Source organism: Carcharodon carcharias, chromosome 17 (genome assembly GCF_017639515.1).
Source record: "Carcharodon carcharias isolate sCarCar2 chromosome 17, sCarCar2.pri, whole genome shotgun sequence".
Taxonomy (NCBI): domain Eukaryota; kingdom Metazoa; phylum Chordata; class Chondrichthyes; order Lamniformes; family Lamnidae; genus Carcharodon; species Carcharodon carcharias.
The window spans coordinates 31,986,548-32,004,062 of record NC_054483.1 but is presented as its reverse complement, the minus strand read 5'-3'; the positions used below and the strand labels follow the sequence as shown (position 1 = coordinate 32,004,062).

The following is a 17,515-nucleotide window of genomic DNA, read 5'->3' as shown; positions in this document are numbered from 1 at the left end:
CATAAGGAACATCCCTTATTATCCCTTCCACCATTTGTCCCTTTTTAAATTGTCCGGATAATGTTAAAGAAATTTGAAACATTACATTTTTATTATTTCACGGAACAGAGAGGTCAGAAAGTCTTTGATCCGAAATGAGAATATCTACAGATATTCACACAACAGAACATTAATGTGGAGAAATGTGAGGAAAAGGGAATATTCAGGGTGACTGGGAATCTACATCCATTTCCTCATGGCAGTGAAAGAGAGCTCACTATTCTACTCAAAGAATAATCCTACAATTCATGGGTTGTGTTTGAACCCAATGTAATAATTAAAATATATTTATTTTTAATTTCCCAAAACTACATTGTGGGAAACTAGAAGCAAAATTAGTTATTTGTAAACAGTTCAAATGAACTGTCAATTTTACTGCTCTAATGTTACATGGCATGAAGTAGGTAGTTGTTCCATTTCTAGTTCTAATCAGTAAGATGACAGGACTATTATTGAAACATAATCAAAGTATGCATGTATAAAACTCCTGAAAAAGTGTTAGCGATTTCTGAAACGCAGTACAACAGGAAAAGGATTATTCTTTTTGAGTTCTCTGCCCGAAGGCACGTCCGACTCACAGCTAAACCATGATAGGGCAAGGAGGCAGGTCCCAGATCCACCCCAGCCGGAATGGAATCGAACCCCATGCTGTTGGCACTAACCTGATCCACACTGGCTGTTCAGTCAACTGAGCCAACAGGCCCTAATATCTCAGATAACCTGCCCACAGCCTGATAGAATACCAGAAGGAATCTTGCTCTTCAAGTGCACAGTAATATCAAAGATAACTTGCTGAAGGCAGGTTACATTAACAGTGGGACTCCTGAACAATTACAGTCACTCCCTCTCCCGCTCCTATCCAATGTCCTATTTACCATTGCTGCAGAAGATTGGCTTCGCTGAGGATTTCATAAAATAATTGCCAAGAACACCTACTGCCATATAACCAAGATATTTGGATTTGTAATGAAGTGTCTAGAGTAAAGGCAGGTCAGAAAGTGTTAACCATCAGAGAGAAAATATCATCTTTATAAAATCTCCACGTTCAGTATATATTAGAACCAAGTGACGACTTCAAATTTTTCTTCGTCATTGCTCACTTTCAAGCAAGGCTTCCAATAATTGAGCTTTAATTCCTGCACAAACTTTAATTGAAACCGTAAAATGAATCTATCTATTCAGCAAGATCATATTGAGAAGCCTTTTATGTTACTACAACTAACATTTTCTGTCTATTCTAAATGAAGGTGTTCAACAGAAACACAAGGAGATCCTCCGGGTTCAAACTGAAACATTGAGAGTGAACACTATCCTAATAAAAGAAAAGGTTAAGATTTTCCAGCTGATTGATCGATACGCTGAGCTAACGATCATTTCCAATGTTCGAGATCGGACACTTGTCGAACATGAACTGCTGGCAAGAGGCCGGGACCATGAAGAGCGGAGAAAGAAACATCTCTGGAGAGAACTGGAAAAAATCCGAACTGATCAATTGTTCCAGAGCAGTTTTTCCCTGAGAAAATCCGAATCTGGGAATTCTGCAGTAGTGAGTGGAGTCTCAGGGATCGGAAAAACAACAATGGTACAAAAGATTGTTTATGACTGGGCCACTGGGAAAATATTTCCACACTTTCAATTTGTTTTCAGTTTTAAATTCCGGGATTTGAACAATATTAACTGCAGAATAAACCTAAGGAATTTGATACTGGATCAGTATCCTTACTTTTGGAATGTTCTGGGAGAGCTCTGGAAGAACCCAGAGGGATTGCTGTTTATATTCGATGGTTTGGATGAATTCAAGGACAGGATTGATTTTGCTGACAATCAGAGAAATACAAAACCTCAGTTCATGTGCACAGATCCTGAATGTTCGTGTGAAGTGTCTGACATTGTGTACAGCTTAATACAGCACAAGCTGCTCCCAGGATGCTCAGTGCTAGTGACCAGCCGCCCCACTGCATTACATCTATTGGAAAAGGCTGAGATTAGTTTCTGGGCTGAAATCCTGGGATTTGTTGGTGATGAATGGAAGGAATATTTCAACAAGTTTTTTGAAGATCAGGAGGTGGCAGCAGCTGTTTTCAAACACGTGGAGGAGAACGAGATCCTGTACACCATGTGCTACAACCCTTCCTACTGCTGGATCCTTGGTCTGTCACTGGGCTCATTCTTTACACAAAGTGATAGGAAACACCAAGTTCCCAAGACCATCACCCAACTATATTCCTACTATATATACAACATTCTAAAAAACCATGGCCGAGAGATTGAAAGCCCCCGTGATGTGTTCCTGAAGCTTGGTGAGATGGCCTTCACAGGAGTCTCTGAGAAGACGATTGTGTTTAGAAATGGAGATTTGATCAAGTACAATCTGCAACCTTCCCAGTTCCTGTCTGGGTTCCTGATGGAACTTTTGGAGAGAGATGATTCCATCCAGAGTGTGGTTTACACATTCCCACACCTCACCATCCAAGAGTTTATAGCTGCACTCGCACAATTCCTGACTTCAGACCCCAAGGACATCCAGAAATTCCTCAGCAAAGCGGACAGTGAAAAAGATGGGAGATTTGAGATATTTCTCCGTTTTCTTGTTGGTCTCTCCTCCCCACAGTCAGCTCAGCCCCTGGAGGAGTTTCTGAGTCCATTTCTTCATCAAACAACCTGTCGAGTGATTGACTGGGTGAAGGAGAAGGTTAAAGGTCAGATTGGAAACACAGTGACTGAAATTGGTAAAAGGAACCTCCCGAACACATTCCACTACCTATTTGAGTCTCAGAATAAAACACTGGCTCAGGCCACAGTGGGATCTGTGGAAACACTTGAATTTAGAGGATTGCAACTGACCCCGATTGACTGTACAGTCCTGTCTCATGTCCTTGGACTCTGTGATACAGTAAAAGAGCTCCGTCTATACTATTGTGACTTTGAGTGTGAAGGATTCCAGTGGCTGGGAAACGTTCTGCACAAATGCCAGAAGTTGAGGTAATTGCTTGTTTGGTCCTGTAGCTCGTATTTTCATTATTGAAGTAAAATTTACTATCTTATAAACAAAAAAAAAATAACTTCCAGTTCAAGAAAAAAGAGGCAGAGCCAGAAAAAACTTTACAAAATAATATGTGTAAAATTCCAAATTGGAAAATAAGAATAACGCCTTTGAGAACAAATTGTTGGTATACTTAATGGTGAATCAAATAGTTTTAAGCGTAGCATTTTGATGATAAGAAATAGTGCTAATTATTTACAAAGGGAACATAATATAGATAGTCTAAGGATAATAAACACCAGTGGAGATAAAAATAATTAAATAAGAATTATAAACCATATCAACTGTAAGCTGTACTGATCACAAGGGAAAATAAGTCCTATATATCATCATAATTAATCAAATTGTTTCTGGCGGGAGGGTGAAATATCTTAAATTTAGATAATTACGAGAAAAGACCTTTCGAATTCTAATTATTTAAATTTGCTCCCATTTCTGTTCATTTAATGAGGAAACCTGCTGCTGATCTAAGTTCCCCCATTGCACGTTTATACCCAGAATGCAGCCACACGCTAGACAACTGGGAGGTATTTTCAGGAATCTGTACCACTGATTGGTTCTTACACAGAGTGGACAGTCTCTGGTAGAACTGACAGTTGGTATATTACAGGATTTTCTGATAATCCACCCCATATCTGTGAAACTGCCACGAGCAGGGAACTCCCGGCAATTGCCTTGAAATATAATAAAAGCTGCACCTGCAGTAAACATAGAGGTTATTTAATGGGGAATAACGTGGGAAACACCCTTCCCATATCAACTAGGGGAACAGGGACATGTCAACTTTGTAACAGTATAGAATAAACTTTCCTTGTTGCATAAAATCCAGCGGATAGATTTTTCAGAAGCAATTAGCACACTTTGACAATATCCAGTAATAGTTGGAAATCAAGACGTGGAAGGGAGAGAGGAACCTGATGAAATTAGAATCACTAGGGAAGCAGTGCTGAGCGAACTGATGGAGCTGCAGTCTGACAAGACTCCACATCCTGATGGGCTTTATCTTAGGGTCTTAAAAGAGGTGGCTAATGAGGTCGTGGATGCGCTGGTGTTAATTTTCCAATATTCGCTGGGTTCCGGAAAGGTTCCATCAGATTGGAAAGTAGCAAATATAACCCCTCTATTCAAGAAGGGAGGGAGGCAGGAAGCAGGAAACTATAAGCCAGTTAGCTTGACGTCTGAAGTGGGGAAGGTGTTAGAGTCGAACGTTAAAGGGTTTATAGCTGGGCACTTAGAGAAATTCAAGGTCATCGGGAAGAGTAAACATGGTTTTGTGAAAGGGAAATCATGTATAACCAATTTAATGAAGTTCTTTGAAGGAGTGACATGTGCAGTGGATAGAGGGGAGCCTGTAGAGATACTGTGCTTGGATTTCCAGAGGCATTTGATAAAGTGCCGCAACAAAGGTTATTGCATAAAATAAAGACCATGGTGTAGGGATTAACATATTAGCATGGATAGAGGATTGGCTGGCTTTCAGAAAACAGAGGCTATGCATAATTGGGTCTTTTTCCTGATTGGCAGGATGTGACGAGTAATTGGTGGGAGTGCTAACTTAAAGGAGCACAGGTTCCATTTCAAACCCATATAAATTAGAATCATTTTTTTTGTCTGCTTAGTGTTCTGTGTGTTGTATTTATTTGTTGTCTATTATATAGGGCTATAAAATGGGCATTGTAGGCTCGTACCTCCTAAATGTGTAATATCCACTTGTTAACAATTTCAGATTACTGAATGGCATGCTGGACCCTCTATTAGTAAAGTGCATGGCAGCCTAGATACTGTGCAAATCTCTCACCTTCACATTCTACCAAACTCCCACCCTCCAACTGGACCAAAGTTTTAAAGACACTCAGGCATTGTCACTGGCAGTGAAGCCTTTGTTCATCATGTTGTCTTGGAGGCCCAGCCAATCTCTCTTTCCTCCTGCCTTCGCGACTGTGCCCTGCCTCACACTGGCACAAGATTGCACATACTGAGGCCTTACTCACCCTGGCCACCTTCATGAGGTCAACGAGGCCCTTCTGGCATTGAGGCCAGGTTCTCCTGACCAGCCCAACATTGCTGACCTGTTCAGCTGCTGATCCCAGGCAGCACGTGTTTGGCTTGGCTTCTTCCTCTTCCCACCGGATGGCATCAGCTGCTCATGTTGGTTGGACACTGCATGTAGGAGGGCTCTGAGTCAGTCCTCATTAAATCCATGGGCTGGTTTGGTCCTCCTCCCCTGCCTCTCCCCTGGCTCCAATAGCGCAGACATCTCTGAAGGAAAATATGCAGCAACTAGACAACTCCTCCATGCAACGGTTCACAAAGAATGCCAGCTCTGCTCAGTGTAAAAGTTTGGAGACAGCAGAACTCATAAATAAACACTCAGCTTAACAGCCTGGAAATAGCTGAAGTCCAAGTGAGCCTCCAAGCTGTGAACAATGCCAACATTTGTTCCATCCTCTGACACTGCCCCATTCCAGAGGGCCCAGTAAATTACTGACTGTGACTTCGTTTCGGATCAAGGCCAATGACCTCAAAGGCTGGATATGCCGCCCTCCAATACTGATTGGGCAGATGCTCGCCCCCTGTTGGCCTGAAATCTGCCCTCCATTCGCAATTGGATCAATTAATGGATCATACGCCAAGTTTGAATGGTGGGTTCGGCGATCCGCCCACTTTCAGGTAAAGTCCTGCCCCCCCCCCGCCCGCCACATACAACAGGAGTGTATTATTCAGCCCCATATGTGGGGTTTTGGTGGGATTAGGAAATCCTCAGAAATGTCTCTGAACTATAGCAATAGTCTCACCTGCAGTAAAGGTAAAGCCTGTTTAATGCTAAATAAAATGGGATACACCCCTTCCCTGTCAACTAGGAGAACAGGGACATTTCAACTTTGTTAACAGGAGAGAATAAAATTTCCTTGTTTTATTAAATCGAAGGAGATGGATTTTAAAGCTACGGTTAGCAAAGTTTCACAATATAATTCACTCCGAGGTATTATATAGAGTAATGTAATGCACAAGAGTTATGAAGGACATGGAATCACTCCTTTGATTCTTGGAAAATTGGGTCGTTCTGAAAAAAGCCCAGAATTAACAAAGAACAGAAATGAGACAAGTTTCCTCAAACTTGGCAGGCCAGTCACTGAGCTTCAGGAGAATAATTCTGATCATCAGGGATTGAGGCCAGACCGGGGGACATTTAGAGGCTGCACACAGACAACTCTCTGTCTAATAAACATTGAGAGGGGTGAAAGTGGTATTCACCAGTAGTCAAATTAGTGATAGTGAATTGTTCACCAGTTTACACTGCTCACTCTTTCCTTTTCCGTTCAATTGAAAGGAAAATCGGGTGAGCTGTAGTATGGGCGGGTGATCCAATATCACCCATCATACACTATCGACAAAAGATCAAATTACCCCCTGTAGATTTAATTTACAGGAACAGTAAAATCTCTGCATTGATTTCTGATGTTGCTTCCATATTTCCTGTGATATTGGGCAGAAGAATTGAATCTGATCTGAGTTTTTATTCAATGTAATTACATTTCGGGGCCCACCGAAGGACGGAAACAGAGGCAGCGGTGGGAGGGGGTGAAAGTGCCAAGAATACTGGCACCGGCCGTGTGTCAATTTCAAGATGCTGATGCTTGTTTCATCATGAATCACCAAGAGTAAGTGGGTTAGGACAGGAATCTCAATTAAGACAGTTGAGAACTTTGTTAAGCATGTAATAAGGTTTGAGATTTAAAGTTCTAAAGGAGCGGACAGTTTACCTGTTCATCTGAATGAAAGTGGGCACAGAGGGGAGCCAGCCATGGCTGTCACAACCCGATAAGAATGTCAGTGGGGCAGGCACTTAGTAAGGGGGTGCCTTGGTGCTGCAGAGGTGGCAGGGAGAGTGGAAACTCAGGATTTGAATGGGGTTGGCACTCCCAGTAGTGCTGAGGGAAACTCAGGATTTGAATGGGATCGGCACTCCCAGCAGTGCTGAGGGAAACCCAGGATTTGAATGGGGTTGGCACTCCCAGCAGTGCTGAGGGAAACTCAGGATTTGAATGGGATCGGCACTCCCAGCAGTGCTGAGGGAAACTCAGGATTTGAATGGGGTTGGCACTCCCAGCAGTGCTGAGGGAAAAGAGGGAGAAAGGCTGCCAAGAACAATTGAGAGGCCACCTTCCCAGAAAGAAGGCTCCAGCTGGATGAGGGGCAACACCCTCCACAGGGTGGGCAGAACCCCAGGCATCAGAAGGGCACGGGAGAGGAAAGAGGGGCAGGAAGGCAACAGAGGCCAAACATTCAATGCAGGAACTATTGCTGAAGACGGAGCTATCAAGGCCCAGTGATGGTGGATATTGTGACCTTTCAGGCAGTGGTCACATACATCTGTGTCCTCAGTGCCGAATACCTCGCAGCATTGGTCACTGTTATTGTGGCAATGAACTCCTTCACTTCTGGCTCTTTCCAAGGATCAGGTGTGGATCTTAGAGGCCTGTCTCATGTGGCTGCTCACCCGTCCATCTCTCAGGTCATGGGTTCACTTTTTGCCAGAGCTGGACAGTGCATTCATTTAATAACAAGGAGGCCTTGCAGGGACACAGGGTTTCCCCCAGAGGCAGGGTATCACTGATTGTACCCTTTGGCTATCAAGGCACCCAGTGACCGGTCAGGGAGATCCATACAGGAAGGGCTTCCACTCCCTCAATGGCTCGTCTGTGACCACAACAAAAATTTCCTCCATGTGTGCACTCACTTTCCTGGCAGCTGCCATGACACTTCATCCTCCAAAGTGTGTGTCCTAGAGGACAATGGATATTCCACAGAGTGATGTTACTGAGCTCACTGTTGGAGTCCCAGAGAGAGGCACAATGGTTGGACAACCATTGAACAGGACATCAGGCTTCTGAAGACCTCCAATACCCTCTTGCAAGTGTCTCTGTCAGTGTGGAACCTGCTGCATTCTGCATAACATGACTCTCCAGAGAGGTGTGGACCTTGAGGACAATGCGGCACTGGGATGAAATAGCTCATCGAGGGAACAGCAGGCTGTGAGAGAGGAGGTGAATGGAGAGGACGCTGAACAAAGTGGAGCCCCTGCTGCAAGATGAGGTGGTTTCCTCCTGCTACCCTCGGGGAAGAGGAACTCGCCCCCGCCCCTCCCTCATGGCCTCCAGTTTGGCAGCAATAAAGCGATGGGATTCCTTGCCCTGGGTGCCAAGCCTCGGGCTTCCCTGTGACATCTCACTTCCCTCTGGTGCTGTGGAAGGTTTTGGTACAAACTCCTGATCTCTCCCTCAGGACAACCAGCAGCCTCAGTGATGGCTGCCAAGTGAACAGGAAATCTGTCTCCATGACAAATAATGGCGTCCCCATGCAAAAATCATAACTTTAATCACTTTTCCACAGGTTGTGGGTTTCTGACACAAAATAACCCCAGCTCCTGTTTCTTGCCTCCATTGTGAAAATTCAACCTGTTTTAATATGTTTCTCACTTCTCTGTTTAGAGTGGGTGAAAATAATCTGGGAGATTCAAGAGTGAAAATACTGTCTGCGGCCCTGAGGAATCCAAGCTGTAAAATTCAGGAACTGGAGTAAGTACCAGACTGTGTGAGTTTTTGTTTATAATAACCGGATGTCTGACACTATATTATTATTATTAGCATCAGGATTTAAGTTATTAATAGCCCTATGTTCGTTATTATGAGCATCAGTAATGTGATTAATGTTAATCAGTGGGGTGAAAATGGACATGGAAATGGCAGGGATGTAAAACAGGTAAAAACACATTTTCTGGTGTCTACAGGAACACCTGATATTGAGGTCTATTGAAGTAGATCCATATCACAGATGACTGATGCAGTGCTGACTATTCTGTAACTTCATACATGTCTAATTTCACCCCTGCCTGTATTTTGTCCAGATTTCTACTGTTTTCTCTCCCTCGCATCTCCAGACTGTGTAACAATGCTCTCACAGATTCTTGTGCTAAGGATCTTGCCTCCGCTCTCAGTACAAACCAGTCACTGACGAACCTGGACCTAAGTAATAATAAACTGAAAGATTCTGAAATGAAATTACTGTCTACAGCTCTGAGGAAACCGGATAGCAAAATACAGAAACTGAAGTAAGTGCATAAGAAATAGGTGTGGGAGTAGACCATTTGGTCTCTCGAGCCTGCTCTGCTATTCAATAAGATCATGGCTGATCTGCTTGTGTTTCGAATTTCACATTCCTATCTGCTGCTGATGATCTTTGATTCCCTTGCCTAACAAGGATCGATGCAGCTCCTCTTTAAAAATATTCAAAACCCCGCCTCCACCACCTTCTGAGGCAGAGAGTTCCACAGTCTCACAACTGCCTGAGAGAAAAAAAATTCTCATATCTATCCTTAAAACAGTGACCCCGAATTCTGGACTCACCTGCAGGAGGAAAATTCTTTTCCATGTCCACCTCATCAAGACCATTCAGCATCTTATATACCTAAATCAAATCACCCCTCACGCTTTTAAACTCCAGTGGCAACAAGCACAGTCTGTCCAACCTTTCCTCATAAGACACCCCACTCATTCCAGGTATGAATCCAGTAAACCTCCTCTGAACCGCCTCCAATGCACTTACACCCTTCCTTAAATAAGGAGACCAAAACTACACACTATTCAAGATACGGTCTTACCAATGCCCTGTATAACTGAAGCATAACATCCTTACTTCTATAATAAAAGCGAAAAACTGCGGATGCTGGAAATCCAAAACCAAAATAAAAATACCTGGAAAAACTCAGCATGTCCGGCAGCATCTGTGGAGAGGAACACAGTTAACGTTTTGAGTCCGAATGACTTTTCAACAGAACTAAGTAAAAATAGAAGAGAGGTGAAATATAAGCTAGTTTAAGGGTGGGGGGGCGGGGGGGGGGGCGTGCGGGATGGTGGGACAAGTAGAGCTGGATAGAGGGCCAGTGATAGGTGGAGATAACCAAAAGATGTCATAGACAAAAGGACAAAGAGGTGTTGAAGGTAGTGATATTATCTAAGGAATGTGCTAATTAAGGGTAGAAAGCAGGACAAGCAAAGTACAGATAGCCCTACTGGGGGTGGGGTGGGGTGAAGGAATCAAAATAGACTAAAAGGCAGAGATAAAACAATGGATGGAAATACATTTAAAAATAATGGAAATAGGTGGGAAAAGAAAAATCTATATAAATTATTGGGGGAAAAAAAGGGGGGGAATCGGAAAGGGGGTGGGGATGGAGGAGAGAGTTTATGATCTAAAATTGTTGAACTCAATTAAGTCCGGAAGGCTGTAAAGTGCCTAGTCGGAAGATGAGGTGCTGTTCCTCCAGTTTCCGTTGAGCTTCACTGGAACAATGCAGCAGGCCAAGGACGGACATGTGGGCATGAGAGCAGGGTGGAGTGTTGAAATGGCAAGCGACAGGGAGGGTCATGCTTGCGGACAGACCGAAGCTGTTCCGCAAAGCGGTCACCCAGTCTGCGTTTGGTCTCTCCAATGTAGAGGAAACCGCATTGGGAGCAATGAATGTAGTAGACTAAATTAAGGGAAGTGCAAGTGAAATGCTGCTTCACTTGAAAGGAGTGTTTGGGCCCTTGGATGGTGAGGACAGGGGAAGTAAAGGGGCAGTTGTTGCACCTTCTGCGGTTACATGGGAAGGTGCCATAGGAGGGGGTTGAGGTGTAGGGGGTGATGGAGAAGTGGACCGGGGTGTCCCGGTGGGAACGATCCCTGTGGATTGCCGCCGGGGTGGGGGGGGCGGGTGAAGGGAAGATGTGTTTAGTGGTGGCATCATGCTGGAGTTGGCGGAAATGGCAGAGAGTGATCCTTTGAATGCGGAGGCTGGTGGGGTGATGTGAGGACAAGGGGGACCCTATCATGTTTCTGGGAGGGAGAGGAAGGTGTGAGGGCGGATGCGCGGGAGATGGGCCAGACACAGTTGAGGGCCCTGTCAACCATCGTGGGTGGAAAACCTCGGTTAAGAAAGAAGGAGGACATGTCAGAGGAACTGTTTTTGAAGGTAGCATCATCAGAACAAATGCGACAGAGGCAAAGGAACTGAGAGAATGGAATGGAGTCCTTACAGGAAGCGGGGTGTGAGGAACTGTACTCGAGGTAGCTGTGGGAGTTGGTGGGCTTGTAATGGATATTGGTGGACAATCTATCACCAGAAATTGAGACAGAGAGGTCAAGGAAGGGAAGGGAAGTGTCAGAGATGGACCATGTGAAAATGATGGAGGGGTGGAAATTGGAAGCAAAATTAATAAATTTTTCCAGGTTCCGATGAGAGCATGAAGCAGCACCGAAGTAATCATCGATGTACCGGAGAAAGAGTTGTGGTAGGGGGCTGGAGTAGGACTGGAACAAGGAATGTTCCACATACCCCATAAAGAGACAGGCATAACTGGGGATCATGCGGGTACCCATAGCCACACCTTTTATTTGGAGGAAGTGAGAGAAGTTTAAGGAGAAATTTTTCAGTGTGAGAACAAGTTCAGCCAGACGGAGGAGAGTAGTGGTGGATGTCGATTGTTCGGGCCTCTGTTCGAGGAAGAAGCAGAGAGCCATTGTTCCATCCCGGTGGGGGATGGAGGTGTAGAGGGATTGGACGTCCATGGTGAAAAGGAGGTGGTTGGGACAAGGGAACTGGAAATTGTTGATGTGATGTAGGGTGTCAGAGGAATCACGGATGTAGGTGGGAAGGGACTGGACAAGGGGAGAGAGAATGGAGTCACGATAGCAAGAAATGAGTTCCGTGGGGCAGGAACAGGCTGACACAGTCGGTCTGCTGGGACAGTCCTGTTTGTGGATTTTGGGTAGGAGGTAGAAGCGGGCCATCTGAGGTTGGGAGACAATCAAGTTGGAAGCTGTGGAAGGAAGATCTCCAGAGGAGATGAGGTCAGTAACAGTCCTGGAAACAATGGCTTGATGTTCAGTGGTGGGGTCATGGTCCAGGGGGAGGTAGGAGTAAGTGTCTGTGAGTTGACGCTCAGCCTCTGCGAGGTAGGGGTCAGTGCGCCAAACAACAACAGCACCACCCTTGTCAGCAGGTTTGATAACAATGTCAGGGTTGGACCTGAGAGAACGGAGTGCAGCAAGTTCAGAGAGAGACAGGTTAGAGTGGGTGACAGGAGCAGAGAAATTGAGACGACTAATGTCACGCCGACAGTTCTCAATGAAAAGATCAAGAGAAGGTAAGAATCCAGAGGGAGGGGTCCAGGTAGAGGAAGAATATTGGAGGTGGGTAAAAGGATCCGTTGAACGGGGAGAGGACTCCTGCCCAAAGAAGTGAGCACGGAGACGAAGATGGCGGAAGAAGAGTTCAGCATCGTGCCAAGCCCGAAATTCATTGAGATAAGGGCTTAAGGGTATGAAACTAAGTCCTTTGCTGAGCACTGAATGTTCAGCATCGGAGAGGGGAAGGTCAGGGGTATGGTGAATACACAGCCAGGGCTGCGATTGGAAGATGGGGTGGGGACGGAGGGAGGGCAGGGGATGAGGGTCCTGGATGGTTGTTGGTGTCGCTGAGTTGTTGGAGCTTGCGTTCCTTTGCACCTTAAAGAAAGAGACAAAGTTTCTTGTTGAGGCGTTGGATGAGACGAAGAGTAAAATGAAACTGGGGGCACGCGCAGCTTAGACAAAGGGTGCAGCGGTGCTGCTGGAGGGAGAGGTCGAGTGTGTTCATATGGCGGCGCATGGCACTGAGTGTGGATTTCAGAATGCGACAAGAACAGCAGTCTGAGAAACGTTTTATGTCCCGGAGATACCTGTAATCCTGAGTGGGTTCGAAACATGAGGGATGGAACTTCAGCTGAAATCCACGTGGGTTAAGTCGGAGCCAGAGACAGTCACTGAGGAAGGAAATATGGCTGTGAAAGCGGGTTTTAGTAAACACCAGGAGAGAAATAGAAATTTATGAAGGTGAACAAGGCAAAAGAGAGATATGGAAATCCTGTCGGAGGGAAGAGCAATACTTCTTCAAGGTAGGCATTCCTTGAAGAGAAGTGACAGTCAATTAAACATTGAGATAAAAGCAAAAAAGTGCGGATGCTGGAAATCCAAAACAAAAATAAATATACCTGGAAAACCTCAGCAGCTCTGGCAGCATCTGCGGAGAGGAACACAGTTCCTCTCCTTACTTCTCTGTTCAATTCCCCTTTAATAAAGGTCAGCATTCCATTAGCCTCCTGAATTACTTGCTGTACCTGTGTCCTAACTTTTTATGACTCATACTAGAACAGCTAGATCCATCTGCACCTTGGAATTCTGCAGTCATTCCCTGTTTAAATAATATTCTATCTTTTTATTCTTCCTACCATTGTGGACAACTTCACATCTTCCCACATTATGATCCGTTTGCCAGATTTTTGCTCACTCATTCAACTTATCTATATCCATCTGCAAACTTCTCCTATCCTTTTCAAAACATACTTTCCAACCTATTCTTTGTGACACTGAAAATTTAGTGACCATGCCATCGCTCCCTTCATGTAAGTCATTGATGTAAATTGTAAAAGATTGGGACCCCAGCACAGATCCCTGTGGGACTCCACTCGACACATCCTGCTTTTCGGAAAAAAGACCCATTTATTCATACTCTGCTTTCTGCCAGCCAACCAATCTCCTATCCATGCTAATATGTTACCCCCTACACCATGAGCATTTATTGTCCACAGTAAACTTTGGCATGGCACCTTATCAAACGCCTTCTGGAAATTCAATTACAGAATATCTACAAGCTCCCTTTATCCACAGTGCATATTACGCCTTCAAATAATTCCCAATAAACTGGTTAAATATGGGCAGAATTTTCGGGTCGGTGAGCATGGGTGGGGCCTGCTCGCCGATGCATACAATGATGCGCGGTGACATCGGACGGGAGTCTCGGCATCAACGTGCGCTATTTAGATTTTCAGTTTGGTGGGTGCGCAGCCAAACTGTCAAAGGCCTATTGAGGCCATTAAGAAAGTAATTAAAGTCGTTCAGAAGGCTGCCTGTCCAACCTTAAGGTTGGAGGGCAGGCAAAGAGTCCAGGTGGCCTTCCCATTTTTCATGAAACCTCATCCATGGGCGGGATCAGGTTTCATGAAAGGTTTATTAATTAAATGAACAAAGTTTAAACATTTGATAAACGCTGTCACATGAGGGGACATGTCTAAATAATTTTTTGTGTCTTTAATAAAAACTTTCATTCCGCACTTAATCTCCGTGAGGCCGCTCTGTGCCTCGGAGATTTCTGCGTTCTTTCACCCGCGCATGCGCGAAAGAGCTCAGGCCCAGACTCAGGGAATCCAACCCCAGCCCCACTCTCGCTGCCCCCACAGAGAGCGTTCAGCGCTTCGGGGGCATGCGTCATGCTTGGCGGGCTTTAATTGTCCCACCTACGTAAAATGGCGGCGCAGCCTCAATCTGGGGCGCCCATCAGGATCGCGCCCGACCCCACCCAACCCCCATCCCTTTCTGCCCATGATTCTCCTTTCACAAAACCATGCTGAGTCCACCTGATTACCCGAGTTTTTCTCAGTGTTTAGCTATCACCCCCTTAATGATCAATTTTGACAACTTCCTCACCACAAATACCTATAGTTTCCTGTTTTCTGCCTCGTTCCCTTCTTGAGTAGACAGGTTATATTTGCAACTTTCCAGTCTGATGGAACATTTCCAGAATCTAGTGAAATTTGGAAAATTGGCACCAACTTCATTAGCCAGCTCTTTTAAGATGTGAGGGTGTCGTCCATCAGGGCGAGGAGACTTGTCAGCCCGCAGCTCCATCAGTTTGCTCAGTACAGTTTCCTTAGTGATTGAATTTTCACCAAGTTCCTCTCTTCCTATCACCTTCTGATTTGCAGCTATGACTGGAATGTTTTTTTGTATCCTCTGTAGTGAACACAGGAATAAAATATTTGTTCATTTCATTCACCATGTCCTTATTTTCTACTAATAACTCCCCACTGCCTCTCTCTAGAGGAACAACTTTATTTGAAGAGCAAAATGTTTTAGTTTGACAGGCAATATGATCGGCACAGGCTTGAGGGCCGATCTTTGTACTTAGTCTTATCCTTTTTAAGTACCTGTAGAAACTCTTGTAGTCCATTTTTACATTTCTAGCTAGCTTCCTCTCATGCGCTAATTTATTTCTGCTGATTAACCTTTTAGTCATTCTTTGCCATTCTTGATATTCTGACCAATCATCTAGCCTGCCACTCATCTTTGCACTGTTATATGCATTTTCCATACGTTTCATGCTTACCTTAACTCCTTTAGTTAACCACGGATAGTTAACTAAATAAGTTAAGGATTTTTTCTTTATCGTGGGAATATACTTATTCTGAATATTCTGAAATATCCCCTTAAATGTTTCTCTGTTGACATATCCTACAGCTAAGTATCCCAGTTCACTTCTACTTGCTCAGCTTTCATGCCCACATGGTTGCCCTTATTTAAATTTAAGGTACTAGCCTCAGACCCATTCTCCTCCCTTTCAAGCTGGATGTAAAATACAATCATACATTCCTCAGCTCCCGACTACCTCCTGTAGCTCCGCTCCCACTCCCAGCAAGGTCGGCCGCTCTGCAATCCCTGGTCTTTATTTACAGGTGCTCCTCATATCCAAACTGTCTCCCGCAGCTCCGCTCTGACTCCCAGCAAGGTACCAGACTATAAGATTGTGTTTATAATAACTGTATGTCTGATGCTGTAAATTATTATAAGTATCAGTAATAGCATGCAGTGTTTATTAGTGACACTATTACTACAATTATTAGTGTTATTAATAAACACCACGGATTAACTCTGATTCATGAAATGTTTCTCTCTCTGATATCCAAGTAGATAGTAACAGCCTCACATATTCATAGCTCCCCTCTCAGCACAAATTGGGCACTGATGAGCCTGGAACTGAGTTACAACAAACTGCAAGATTCAGGAAAAATACCTTTAAAAATCATTTAAATTCATTCTCAAAGACATGAATCAGAATTAAAAAATGGACAAAACGATTATTGCTTCTACAATTACCATGGTGGAATTTTATGGCCCCTCTCGCCAGCGGGATTTTCCAGACCCCGCCGAAGTCAATGGATTGTGAACGGCCCATCCTATTTTACAGCCCCTCCCATGCTGTAAAATTCTGCCCCATGTTGTATTCTTACATTTTTAGCTTAGGTTAATTAGACATTCACATTGTAGATCTTTAAGCCTAAAAGCTCCTCAGTTTGTAACAAAAGTGTAAAACTTACAAAATATATTGGTAAGGCAGTTAATAAACTATCAAAATGAATAAGCTATCAAAGTCTGTGGCTCCCAATAACCCAACATTAAATTTCAGAAACTGTGTGAGATTTTGTTTCTGATAACGGATGTCAAACACCACCAAACACATCTTCCCTTCACCCCCCACCCCCCCACCCCCAGCGGCATTCCGCAGGGATTGTTCACTCCTGGACACCCTGGTCCACTCCTTCATCACTCTCTGCACGTCAACCCCCTCCCACGGCATCTTCCCATGCAACCGCATAAGGTGCAAAACCTGCCCCTTCACTTCCCCTCTCCTCACCGTCCAAGGGCCCAAACACTCCTTTCAAGGGAAGCAGCGTTTCACTTGCACTTTCCTCAATTTAGTCTACTGCATTCGTTGTTCCCAATCCGGTTTCCTCTACATTGGAGAGACCAAACGCAGACTGGGTGACCGCTTTGCAGAACACCTTCGGTCTGTTTGTAAGCATTACCCAGACCTCCCTGTTGCTTGTCATTTCAACACACACCACCCTGCTCTCATGCCCACGTCTGTCCTTGGCCTGCTGCATTGTTCCAGTGAAGCTCAACGCAAACTGGAGGAACAGCACCTCATCTTCCGGCTAGGCACTTTACAGCCTTCCGGACTGAATATTGAGTTCAACAACTTTATATCATGAACTCTCCCCTCTACCCCATCCCCTTTCCAACCACCGCCACCCCCCAAGTTTTTTTCCCAATAATTTATATCGATTTTTCTTTCCCCACCTATTTCCATTATTTTTAAATGTATTTCCATCCATTGTTTTATCTCTACCTTTTACCCTTTTTTGATTCCTTCACCCCACCCCCACTAGGGCTATCTGTCCCTTGCTTGTCCTGCTTTCTACCTTTAATTAGCACATTCCTTAGATCACCACCTTCAACACCTCTTTGTCCTTTTGTCTGTGACATCTTTTGGTTATCTCCACCTATCACTGGCCATCCAACCAGCTCTACTTGTCCCCCCCACCCTTCCCTTAAACCAGCTTATATTTCATCTCTCTTCTATTTTTCTGTTGAAGGGTCATTCGGACTCGAAACATTAACTGTGTTCCTCTCTGCAGATGCTGCCAGACATGCTGAGTTTTTCCAGGTATTTTTGTTTTTGTGTCGAGCACTGTACGGTATCATTAGTGTCAGTCATGGTGTCATCATCAACAACAT

General features: G+C 44.5%; 1 protein-coding gene across 1 annotated transcript in view; it reads left to right on the top strand.

Annotated features, from left to right (window-relative positions):
• LOC121289625 (NACHT, LRR and PYD domains-containing protein 3-like) overlaps positions 1-17,515 on the top strand; it is a 110,491-nt gene that overhangs the window by 83,540 nt on the left and 9,436 nt on the right. The window contains exons 6-8 of the mRNA XM_041209256.1: positions 1,287-3,021; positions 8,575-8,661; positions 9,024-9,194. Coding sequence (XP_041065190.1) covers positions 1,287-3,021; positions 8,575-8,661; positions 9,024-9,194 — 1,993 coding nt within the window. The remainder of the gene's footprint in view (positions 1-1,286; positions 3,022-8,574; positions 8,662-9,023; positions 9,195-17,515) is intronic.